The sequence below is a fragment of the Cupressus sempervirens genome, chromosome 1 (genome assembly GCF_028749045.1).
Source record: "Cupressus sempervirens isolate cs-2001-9-10 chromosome 1, ASM2874904v1, whole genome shotgun sequence".
NCBI classification, from domain to species: domain Eukaryota; kingdom Viridiplantae; phylum Streptophyta; class Pinopsida; order Cupressales; family Cupressaceae; genus Cupressus; species Cupressus sempervirens.
Window position 1 is genome coordinate 746,572,026 of NC_143118.1, and position 12,407 is coordinate 746,584,432.

Here is a 12,407-nt window from a genome sequence, read left to right on the forward strand (position 1 = left end):
GCCAACTCGAGTTGCATCTTGTGATCTAGTATATACTAAAATGAATTCAAATAATTGATCGATATTGTATAAAGATATAAGAGAATTTAATAATAGTATATAAAATATGATTTGTCTATTCTAAATTTAATGAATTTTACAAGAATATATTTAATTCATAAAATTAAAATAATATAAAATATATATACAATCATACTATAGTGTATCTCATTCATAATATTTCAAACTCAAATAATGACTCTACGTCAACTTAAAAATAAGATTTATTTTATGAAAAATAATAACTTATTTTTTGACTGCTTTAATAATCAAAACTAAAAAATAAGAAAGTTGTTCAATAATTCAAATGAAAGTGTGTACATATTCTTATTGAAAACTATAACAATATATTTACTTAAAAGTAAAAGCTATGTAACTCATATGACTTAAAGCCAAATCTATGTGAAGTCGTATCATAGAATTTGATCTAATATCAAACTCAAAAAGGAATCAACACTAACAATAAAAAAATAAGAATATTTTTTCAATAATATTAAATAAATGAAAGTGTGCCTTTTCCAAAATTTCTTAGAACTATATAACAATATATTTACTTTAATAAATAGTATCAAATATCTACTCTCCTATAATTTTGGGTATGGTGGCTCATTTTAATTCAAAAACAATATCAAATATATATACAAGTTATATCATAGAATCTGCTCCGTTATATCACAAATGCCAAGGATGAATGAACACTAGCTATAAAATAAGATTTTTCCAATAATATTAAATAATATATTTGCTTTGAAATATGTACCCTCCTATGGCTGTGGGTACGGTGGTTCCTTTTACAATTAAAAAATATATATAAATAAACAAATAAAGGCAGCATTGTTTTTCATATTGCCATAAAGCTCACCATGTGATTCATGCCAAAAGGATGACTCGGTTTGAGTTGATACACTGTTCAGTCCACCCACATCAAACTCTACAGAGAATATTTGTCGTTTCTTAGATAGAATCTAACAAGAGGCATCTTCAAATATGAGATTAGAAACACCTAATTCAGAAGATTGATGAGCTTCCTCAACTGTAAAGCCTCAGCTCCCTGGCCTCTTTTTCCACCTCTCTAGAAAGTGTGGAGAAAAGTTTTAAGTACCAACCCCATTTTCCTCTTCATCTTCTATCAGTATTCTTCTTTCTTTGCAATTTGCTTCACATAAAAAGTGTAAGCCTCTTTCCTCGCTTCTCTTGAAGAATGGCTTGCAATCCAATTGCAGTAAGCTGCCATGACCTTAGCTTCAATGGAGCAATGCATAAACCCACAATGGGCATGCTTTGTTATAAGAATGTTCATAGTGTAGGCCTTTCATTTCCTTACAAGCATTCAGTGTCATGCCCACTTTCTAGTAGTAACATAGTTTGTAGAAGCCAAATAGAAAATGGGTCCTTGCCGTATAAGCATTCTGAACCATCCCAATACAAAAAAGCAATGGCCCATATGGTTGATTTGGCTGAGACGTTTGAGAAGGAGGAGGAGGAGAGTGTATTTGATCTGAAAGAGTACATGAAGTCCAAGGCAGTGGCAGTGAATGAGGCATTGGACAAGGCAGTCCCAATTAGCTCCCCAAGGAGGATGCATGAGGCCATGAGGTACTCTCTCCTTGGAGGAGGGAAAAGGGTGAGGCCAGTTTTATGCATTGCAGCATGTGAGCTTGTGGGAGGAACACAAGATGAGGCCATGGCAGCTGCATGTGCAATGGAGATGGCTCACACAAGCTCACTCATTCATGATGATCTGCCTTGCATAGACAATGATGACTTGAGGAGAGGCAAGCCCTCAAATCACAAGGTCTTTGGTGAATCTGTTGCTGTTCTTGCAGGCTATGCTCTGCTTGGGCTCTCATTTGAGCACATTGCAGCTTCTACAAGCAAGAGTGTGGAGTGTTCTAGGGTTTTGAGGGTTATATCTGAATTGGGCATGGCAGTGGGATCTCATGGAGTAGCAGGGGGACAGTGTGTGGATACAGTGAGTGAAGGGAATGGTTCTATTGATTTGGAAACCCTAAAGTGGATCCACATCCACAAGACTGCCATGCTGTTGCAGTGTTCTGTTGTGTGTGGAGCTATCATTGGAGGTGGATCAAATGAGGAGATTGAGAGGATGAGGAGATATGCATATTATGTGGGGCTCCTTTTTCAGGTGGTGGATGATATACTTGATGTAACAAGATCTTCACAAGAATTGGGCAAGACTGCTGGTAAGGATTTGTTTGCTGACAAGGCCACTTACCCTAAGCTTATGGGCTTGGAGAAGGCTAAGGAATATTGTGCTGATTTGGTGAGAAAGGCTAAAGATGAGCTTTCTTGCTTTGATCCTGTTAAGGCTGCACCTCTCTTGGGTCTTGCAGATTACATTGCATGCAGACAAAACTAGAAATAAGCTGCTTGTTTTGTGTTCCAATGGTTTTTTAACTGTATTCAGTATTATGATGGGTTTTTTATTTGTTGAAAAGTTGAACTCTTTTGCCTCAGTCCGAGGAGTTGGGATGGAGGGGTTGAAATATTGGTATTTGTTGTGGAGTTGAAAAGCTGAGATCCCAAAAGTTGATATCTGAAGGAAAACTTTAACTGGGCTCTTGGTCTTTGGTTTGGTTTTTTATGGTAATCTTATGATTGTTTCTGTTAATAAGCATAGTATTGTCTGGTCACAATTGTTACTCGTATGATAAAAATAATAATAATTTCATTTGTCTTTACCTATAAAAGATAAAAAATTGATAATTGTATTAGTCTCTTTTTTATTAGAATGATTTAAATGTAAATACTTACCTTATGACTGGTATATTGTCTGTTGTTGCTTTAAAAAAAGCAATTATTGAATGATGGTATTAGATATTTTATTCATTTAGTCTACTTTCTTCAGTATTGTGGGGTTTTATTTATTGAAAAAAATATTTCACTTTAGTCTGAGTTTAGATGAAGTGGTTGAAATGTTAATATTTGTTATGAAGTGAAAAGATGAGATTCTAGAAGTGATATTTAAAGTAAAATCTTAAGTGAGCTTTTGGTCATTCGTTTAGTTTTTTATGCTAATTCTATAATTATTTCTCCCAACAACCTTAGCATTGTATCATCATAGTTGATAGTTGTATGACCATTCTTCAGCAAAACCATAAGGTTTCCTTATGTCTTAAATTGAAAAAAATAAATCAAAAGAAATGTAATATCCATTTTTTCTCTTTAAGTTCATTTTGATTAGAATGTTTCAAATGTAATAATTATTTTATGATTGGTATATTCTTTATTATTTCTGTTGTTGTTTTAAAAAAATCAACTATTGTGTGATGTTTGTTTCTAATCGTATAGATAAATTATGTATTTTATTTTTTCTTCTATTTTAAGATTATTTTGATTACGACGATTTAAACATCACAATCTCCACATAAAACAATTCTCATATTTTCACACAAATTAGATTAGTAGGTGCAGATTAGATTAGTTGGTGCACACTTGTCTTGATTATTTCCACTATTATAACACTGATTTTGACTAACTTATCCAAAATTTCAATTTAGATGTCCTACCCAACCAACTAGTGGCATTTTATTTATTTTCAGGCTTGGTTCTTTTATTCAAAGATAATTTTTTAAAAAAGAATTTGGAAATAACCTAAGAATCAGATGAGATTTGTGAAAGATATAAATGACCCATTTAGCACATAATTAGAGTATGAAAGCACACCAGCTTATATTCATTGTACAATTGTTTGTACTCTTCAACTGTTCCATTAGAGATAATGTTAGTTTACTATAGATATAAATGAGAACACAATCCTCACGTTTTAGCAAATTCTCCAACACATTTGGAAACATGCTAGTCTTTGTAAATATGCATGCTAGATAATGTAAGTTTACTACCAATTGAAATGAGAACACAATTTTCACATTTTAACAAATTCTCCACTATGTGTGGAAATACTACTAGTCTTTGTAAACGTGCATGCATTAAGAATATTGAAATCAGTGAAATTGTCAAATCATTCCTATAAACCTCATTTTCAAACATTAGATTAGATCCGCTTTCATGGAGATCACCTCTAGACTCGCTAATGTAATTTTTGACAACACAATAAATTTAATAGATAAACAACAGAAAATTTTACAGCTGAAATAAATCAAAACCTCAAATATAATATTTAAACCAAAATATCATACATCTCCCTCTTTAGTACCTTATATTCATATTGGACCATCATTGCAGGAGATGTCTATACACACATCAAAAAGTGTCTGACAAGACTAATAGTTTGCATTTAATAATTAGAATCAAAATCAGAACGTACTTGTATTTTGAAACCGAATTAAATTATTAAATTTAAACCAATTATCTTTATAGAGACCTCTTAATGCTGTATAGACATTTTCACCCTCCATCTAATAGATAGAAAGGTGGGGACATGTTCAAAACTTGTCGATCCAACCTTATTTCCCACCATAGCTGCTCTTTCTCATGGTCATCTCCCACCACCAAATCTGCCACGGTTATCTTTGGGGCCATTAATGGTGCCCCACCATGTCTGAGACTTCAGAGCACTTTGACAAAGCCTGACTACTCTTAGCTACTGGAAAAGCCACATAAATCAGCATTGTATTGTTAATAGTTTTCCTATGAATTGTTTTGAGTGCATTAAAAGGAAACATGTGGATCTACAGAATAGTGCAGAGCCTGCTACATTAACTCTTGACCACATGCCCTTCTCCCTCTTTTGTTTTATAGGGAAGAGTCCCTGTAGGGTTTATGTATCTTAAAAATGTTCTTTTGGGACAGCATCAAGATAGTTTTTAGTTTTTTTTGTTTGTTGGGACAGCTTCAGCTATTCTTGGGAAGTGAACAATTCTAATTATATGTTTTTCCTTCCCCATCATTTATTTTTGTAGAAAAATGACAATCATGTTTCCAAATTAAGACAGGTAGAGCTCATATGTAATATATAGCACTTGTTTAACTGTGAGCACAAAAGTTTACATTCACTATTGATCAGTATTGATTTTTTAATAAAATTGTGAAACTGTATATTAGAATTTTTATATTTATTTTTCATTATTCTTATGTACAATTTAACTATTCATAGCTGTTGTCCTCAATATTGGAATCTATTTGTCAATAGTGGCATGTTGTGATGGTTAAGTTGTTGAGTTGTTATCCTTGCCATCAAGGTTCGGATCTGTTTGTGGCCTCACTGCTTCTTCCTTTTCTTAAAAACATTTTTTCTATTCTCTTACTATTCAAATTCCTACTTATTTTTCATTATTGATATGCACAAATTTTCACCAAAAGAAATTATATTATTGACCTCCATAAAAGAACTGAAATAGAATCATTTAGAACAAAAACAACACAAACATTTTTTCTATTGTCTTACTATTCAAATTCCTACTTATTTTTCATTATTGATATGCACAAATTTTCACCAAAAGAAATTATATTATTGATCTCCATGAAAGAACTGAAATAGAATCATTTAGAACAAAAACAACACAAACATTTTTTCTATTGTCTTACTATTCAAATTCCTACTTATTTTTCATTATTGATATGCACAAATTTTCACCAAAAGAAATTATATTATTGATCTTCATGAAAGAACTGAAATAGAATCATTTAGAACAAAAACAACACAAATTGAAGAATTGAGAGAAAAGAGAGAGGCTGTAGGCTTAAGGGTAAGTAGCGCAATTGATGATTGATCCATATGGTTCCAACAAAAAGATTAGTGAGGAAGAACAAAGAGAGAGATTGCACTATAAAATGTGAAGATAATGCACTATAAAATGTGAAGATAAAAATATTTTGAACGAAGATATTAATTTGGAAAATCATCTATTAATTACCAACTAGTATTGTATTGGTGACTAGGGTAAATTTATAATTTTCTATTCTTTGCAGTATTATTTGATTTTTTCTTTTTTTTGGTTATATTTTTTTTTTTTTTAAAGTAAATAATGCTATATAATTATTTGGAAATAATAGTTAAACGATAATAAGAAATTATTGATTTTTTTAAATATCTATGGGTTTGATTGACTTTTAAGAAGCCTAGTTATTAATATCACTATTGATGAATTGATGCAAGAAAGATTTCGATAATATTTATAATATTAAAATTGTTGAGGCCTAATCTATGCAATATCTGAAATATTACATTTTAACTAAAATAAGTAGTTAACTATTTATCACTATTTTTCTACCTTCTGGTGGTAGTCAAGACAAATAATGAGATTTATTTTGCAGCCCAAACTCACAAATAGTAAATTTTTCAAAGTATGTTTCTCAAATATGTTTTTTGATTTCTCAAATATATTTCCTCTTTCCACATTACCCATATGCTTTGACAAACACAAATTTTACCTAATAGATTTACACAAATATTCTAATAATTGAATATCATTTTACCAATAAAACTAGAAATGACCTATATATTTCTAGAAATGACCCATAGATAGCGCTTGGCTTGCAATAAGGGTTGCAAGGCAACATAGTTCCTACCAAGAGTAGGCAAAGACAAATTGATTTAGTAGGAAATATGAAGATATTTCTTATATGAGAAAAATTAGAGAAAAGTTGTGTTGGAAAAATATATTTTTGCTTTCCTTACTAAGAACACATTAGCAGCATAAAGTTCACTTGCAGATGTAATATCTATAAAAATTAGATGTGATTTTTTTCCTTATGAACCATTGATTTCTCAATATGTGTCAAAGCATTTTGAATTAATGATTGTCTTAGAAAAGATTGCAGCTTCATTGAAGGAACTAGCAAATGCAAAAACAAATGTTGAGAAAAACTAAATTCTGATTGGATGCTCTCAAATAATTTAATCCATGTTTCAAGTTAGTCCTTGGTTATAGTTCTTTGAGAGGAACTAATGATCATAGAAAAGACCACTTATTTAATTTATATTATAATTTGTTTTCATCTAATTATAGCATTTTCACCTTTCTATCCTATCAACATAGTTGTTCCACACATGATCGGACAACTAGTCATAGTGCATCTTAATCTATGCAAAGTCCTTGTCACATAGCTTAGCAATCACTTATATGAGATATATGCATTTTTCATGGAAGATAAATGTCTTGTTTAAATCATCTTTTCTACATCTACATAGAAGTACTCAATGCTTTGGACATGCCCTTATCACATAGGTGTCCAACCCTACCTTATTTAGTCATTTGTTTCTTGAGGCACTTCCTTAAATTAAAGTTCTTATTGACATGATTAGTCATTTTTTAGACGGAAATCATGTGATGCTATATCAACTCCAGGAATATATGTGCAGTCCTTTTGTATGACTATTGGTCTCACTTTTTTTACTCTTTTGAACAACTTCGTAAAAATGATTTTGATGTGGCCTTATATTTGATTGTGTGCCTTAAATTATAAGTAAGGAACTTCACTAATACAAGATCTTAAACTATATTTAAAATTAACCATTCATGTAACGATTTCTCTCACAAGAATATTTAATGAGGTCAAATATGTAATTATTACTTTTTCTCTTTTTAAAAAGAAATGAGACAAAAAATTACTTAAAGAATATCAATCTAAAAAAAACTAAACTATTCTCCATATAAACTATTATTAAAATTAACCTCCATATAAAACAATTAGTAAAACTCACTTCCATATGAAAACCAACCCAAAGAAGCCCAAGAAGCCTTAAAAAACAATCCACCATGACAAAAAACTAAAAAAAAACTATCCTTAAATGTTTAATCTCAAATAAATTATTATAATGTTATATCTAAAACACTTTAGATAAAACTATTCTTAATCTCAACATATTTCAATTAATACAATACTTTGCTCAGTGTGGACGTAGCCAAAAGTTGTGATGAATCACAATAAATCTATGTATTGTTTATTGTATTTTCTCTTGTCTAGTTTGGTTGTTCATCTCTTGTTTTCTTTTTAGCAATTAAATCCTTTTAATTGGTATTAGAGCACGGGTTGTGCAAGTTGGAAATCGGTGTTGAATTTTCGAAAAGATGGAGGACACGAAAGTAAAAATATCACATGATAGAATTTCAGCCATTGGAAAGTGCAGATGGAGTCATTAGTTAAAAAATATCTTTCTCTTGCCTTGGAAGGAAAGGCAAAGAAACCAACATCTATTATAGACAAAAATTGAGAGACTTTAGACAAGAAGGTGAAAGCATCAAATTTTCTTGTGCTAGCAAATATTGTTCTTTTTAATGTCATACATGAGAAGACTACAAAGAAGGTAAGGGATAAGCTTGTAGGCATGTATGCAATGACATCAGCTATGAACAAATTTTTCATCATGAAGAAGTTGTACAAACTCAAGATGAAGGAAGGTGGAACTATTTACAATCACCTCAACAAGTTTAATACTCTTATTAGCCAAGAAAACTGGGTAGGTATGACACAAGACAATGAGAATAAAGTTGTTCTCTTATTCTGTCCACTTCTTAGCAGCTGAGATGGAGTTGTTACAACCATTAACACTTCAGTTTTAGCCAAAAGAAAACAGTTTTTTGATGAGGTAGCTTCCACTCTTTTGAGTGAAGATATGAGAAGAAGACATTAAGTGACTTGTTTTGGTGATGCTCTTACCCTAGTCAGCACTGAGACAAGGGGAAGAAGTCATCAAAGAGGTAACAATCACAATTGAAGGAGATCTAAATCAACCAATAGATCAAGGTCAAGAGGTAAAAATGGAGAGTGTTAGTTTTGTGGTAAGCCTGACCACTCAAAGTGAAATTGTTGAGATTAAAAGAAGGCACAATAGAAGGTGAGAAATAGTGAAGCTAATACAACCTATGAGAAGGATGAAAGTATTTTAATTCTTCGAACAAGTGACACAAAATCAGATTCTTGGGTGATAGATTCTAGAGCCTCTTTTTATGCCACTTCTTGTATAGATTGCTTAACAAATTATCACGAAGGACAACTTGGAGAAGTATTTCTTGGAGACAATAAGTCTTGTGAGATAGTTGGTAAAGGTGACATTACATTGCAGCTAGAAGGAGGAGGCCAATGGTTGCTAAAGGATGTTCGCTATTCTCCTAAGTTGAGGCAAAATCTATTTTTTGTTAGTCATCCTTTTGCACAAGGATATCATAAATTTTTTCATGCGGGTTCTTGGAAAGTCACCAAAGGCTCTATGATTATTACCAAGGGCAATAAAGTTGGTAGTTATCTCTTTGGAAGATAACTATTGGGGGCAGTGATGTGACACTTTGGCATCAAAGGCTAGGCTACATAAGTAAGAAAGGACTTGAAGCAATGCTCAAAAGGGATCAACTCCAGGGTCTCCAATCAGCAAACTTGGAATTTTGTGAATATTTTTCCTACGGAAAGTAAAAGTGGGTCAGCTTCTTGAAAGATGGGTATGATATGGAGACTAGACCGTTGAAACTTGTGCACTCACATATCTTTGGTCCTACCAAGGTAAGTTATTTTGGAGGTGCAATATATTTTATTACTTTCCTTGATGATTGTACTAGGAAAGTTTGGATATATATGATGGCTAGCAAATCTGAAGCATTTTCTAAATTCGAAGTTTTCAAAGCACTTGTTGACAGCCATAGAGGTCACAAAATTAAATGTTTGAAAATGGATAATAGAGGTGAAAATTGTTCGTTGGAGTTTGATAAATATTGTGCAAATAATGGTATTCGAAGGTTGAAAGATGTCCCCTACATCTCTCAAGAAAATGGAGCAGCAGAAAGGCTTAATATGCTTTCAAATGCAGGTTTGGGAAAAGTGTTTTGGGTTGAAGCTTGTAATACAACTATGTATCTAGTTAATTAGTGTCCTTCATCAGATTTGGATTTAGTTAACTACTATCCTTCATCACATTTGGATTTTGAAATTTCGAAAGAGGAATGAAAAGAAAGAAGATTTTCTGACTCACATCTTCAAGTCTTTGATTGGTTGGCATTTGCACATGTTTCTAAGGAGAAGAGAAGCGAGCTAAGCTAGATCGAAAATCTCAGCCTTGCATATTTCTAAGCTATGGAAAAGATCAATTTGACTTCAGATTGTAGAGTTTAACAGGTATGGATATTATTCACAACAAAGATGTAGTTTTTAATGAGAAGACATTTCCAAGACTACTGTCAAAGAATATGTCCCTCTGCTAGATATTGTAAACAATGGCAACAAATTTCCTCCCATCTCCTTATAAGGCAATCCTATTCTTAGCCCCAATTCCAGTCTTGCCTCCATCCTCCTTTACCTCTACATCTTCAAGTGATTATAACACTACCAATATGGACAATATTCCCCATGCACAAAAAAAGCTTCTTACTGATAGAGAAGCACAATGCCCATGACAAAGCATAGTTTCAAACATTATTTTTCTGAGCTACTTGAATATGCCAACAATAATGGACCCATCGATGAATTTGGAACCACACCAAGCACTGCAAAGCAGAGTGAATGGAATGACTCTTCAGTGGCGCAAGGACAACATGTACAACTGACAAATAGTAAAATTCCACCATCTCTAGCCTCCACGCGATTTCCTAACTGCAGATCTGCTCTAGTGATACAACAAATATTGGTAACGTTCTCTCTTTGAACCAGCTACAACCCTTAACCACTGTGGAAACACAAGGATTTGTTATTGATTATATAGAGCATGTATGGACTATTTGGGCCATCCCCCTTCCAAGACTTCTTTTCTTCAAGTTGTTTAGTCTATTGGCTCTTCCCTTATATTATGGCATGTTTGGATTGAGAGGAATAGGAGGATCTTTCATGATGTGCAGTTTGTGATTAGGCACCTGTGGGGGAAAATTGTTAATTCTCTTCATGAAACACTCCTAGCTAAATGTGGCATTGGTGGAGGTTTGGATCTTAGAGATGCTAGTATTTACTCATGCCTTTCCTTTCCTGTTTAGGGTAGCACTCCCTCGGTCCCCCACAACCACTTTGGGAATAGAGTTAGGCAACACTTAGTGTGTTAATCATGAGGGGTGTTGGTCTCCTCCTCCTGAGGTGGGCATTCTTAAAATCAACACTGATGGTTCTTCTCGGGGAAATCCTAGTCCGGCAAGTATAGGGGGAGTTGGGTGTGATAGTTCTAGTGATATTCAGTTTATGTTTTCTATATACAAGGGCCACCATACTAATAAACTCATGGAAGCCCTAGCTATCCTAGTTATAGTGGAATAGTGCTCTCAACATGGTTGGAAAAGAATTATATGTGAGACTAATTTGCAAGTGGTTGTGAATTTATTGAATAGTCGAAACCTTGTGCATGTGGATTGACATTTGGCTCTGGTCATTCAACAGATTTTGTGTCTTTTATGCATATCCCTCATGAGTGGAATAGTGTGGTTATTGTTTGGCTAAATGGGCCTCTGAGCATGGACCGGATTGGAACATTATTGATCATAGGATGCTTCCCCTTGATTTATCTCAGATGCTGGTTCAACTTGTGGACCAGGATAAAGATTTGCAATCCTCTTTGTTTCTTGTGTTGTTTTTCTCTCTTTGGTATTCAATAAAATTTTTACCCCTCTTTTAGTCAAAGGCATGACATAAGACATTGGTGATCACATGGGTCATGGTGTGGTTAAGTCTACCAATGAAACTATCCAAAGACATGACACATAGAGAAGAAATGACATTACTATAGGGCAGAGCTCTTTGTTTTAAATCATGGTTCTCTTCCTAAACATTGCAATTGTTGCCCTTTCGATGAAGGGGAAATGAAGAGTTCATTGATCCTCTTGAAGCCACTATCATTGATTATCACAACCAGAGTCTTATGGACAAGTCTTACAATGAAATGACTCACAAGAAATCCTCATATAAACATAACATTATGAGGGGTATTCAAAATTTGAATGGAACATTTGAATTAATTTAAGACCAACCAAAGAATCAAGATCACAAAGAGAACTCAGTATTTGAGTTAAGGCAATCTACAAGGCAAAGACGAATGCCTGCCAAATATTCAGATTATGAGCTTCTCTTTGTTGAAGAGGTAGAGTCATCAATATTAGTTTTAGAATCCTCAAAATCAACAACCTATAAAGATTTTTTCAAGGATTCAAACAGTGACCAATGAAAAGTTATGATGCATCAAGAAATGGATTCTTTAATCAAGAATCAAACTTGGGATTTGGTTACTCTTCCACTAAATTGAAGATCACTCAAAAATAAGTGGGTATTCTAGTTAAAAGAAGAAGGAGGCAGGAAATGCTACAAGGGAAAGTTAGTGGTAAAGGGGTTTCATCAAGAAAAGGGGATATACTTTAATGAAATCTTCTCAATGATTGTTAAGATGACAACTATCCGAATAGTTTTGAGATTAGCAGCTATATGAGATCTTGAGTTGGAGCAGTTTGATGCCAAAATCACATTCCTACATGGTGATGTAGAAG

The 12,407-nt window shown here is 33.1% G+C and overlaps 1 protein-coding gene across 1 annotated transcript; it reads left to right on the forward strand.

The window, feature by feature from the left end:
* Positions 1-927: 927 nt before the first annotated feature.
* Positions 928-2,674, forward strand: LOC149580055 (geranylgeranyl pyrophosphate synthase 7, chloroplastic-like). Its single transcript, XM_089788699.1, has one exon. It carries the CDS (start codon positions 1,241-1,243, stop codon positions 2,417-2,419), a length of 1,179 nt encoding a protein of 392 aa, XP_089644825.1. The 5' UTR covers positions 928-1,240; the 3' UTR covers positions 2,420-2,674.
* Positions 2,675-12,407: the final 9,733 nt, after the last annotated feature.

What these genes read in the sequence shown, in the direction of transcription:
- LOC149580055 (XM_089788699.1), top strand. Translation starts at nt 1,241, where the DNA reads ATGGCTTGCAATCCAATTGCAGTAAGCTGCCATGACCTTAGCTTCAAT.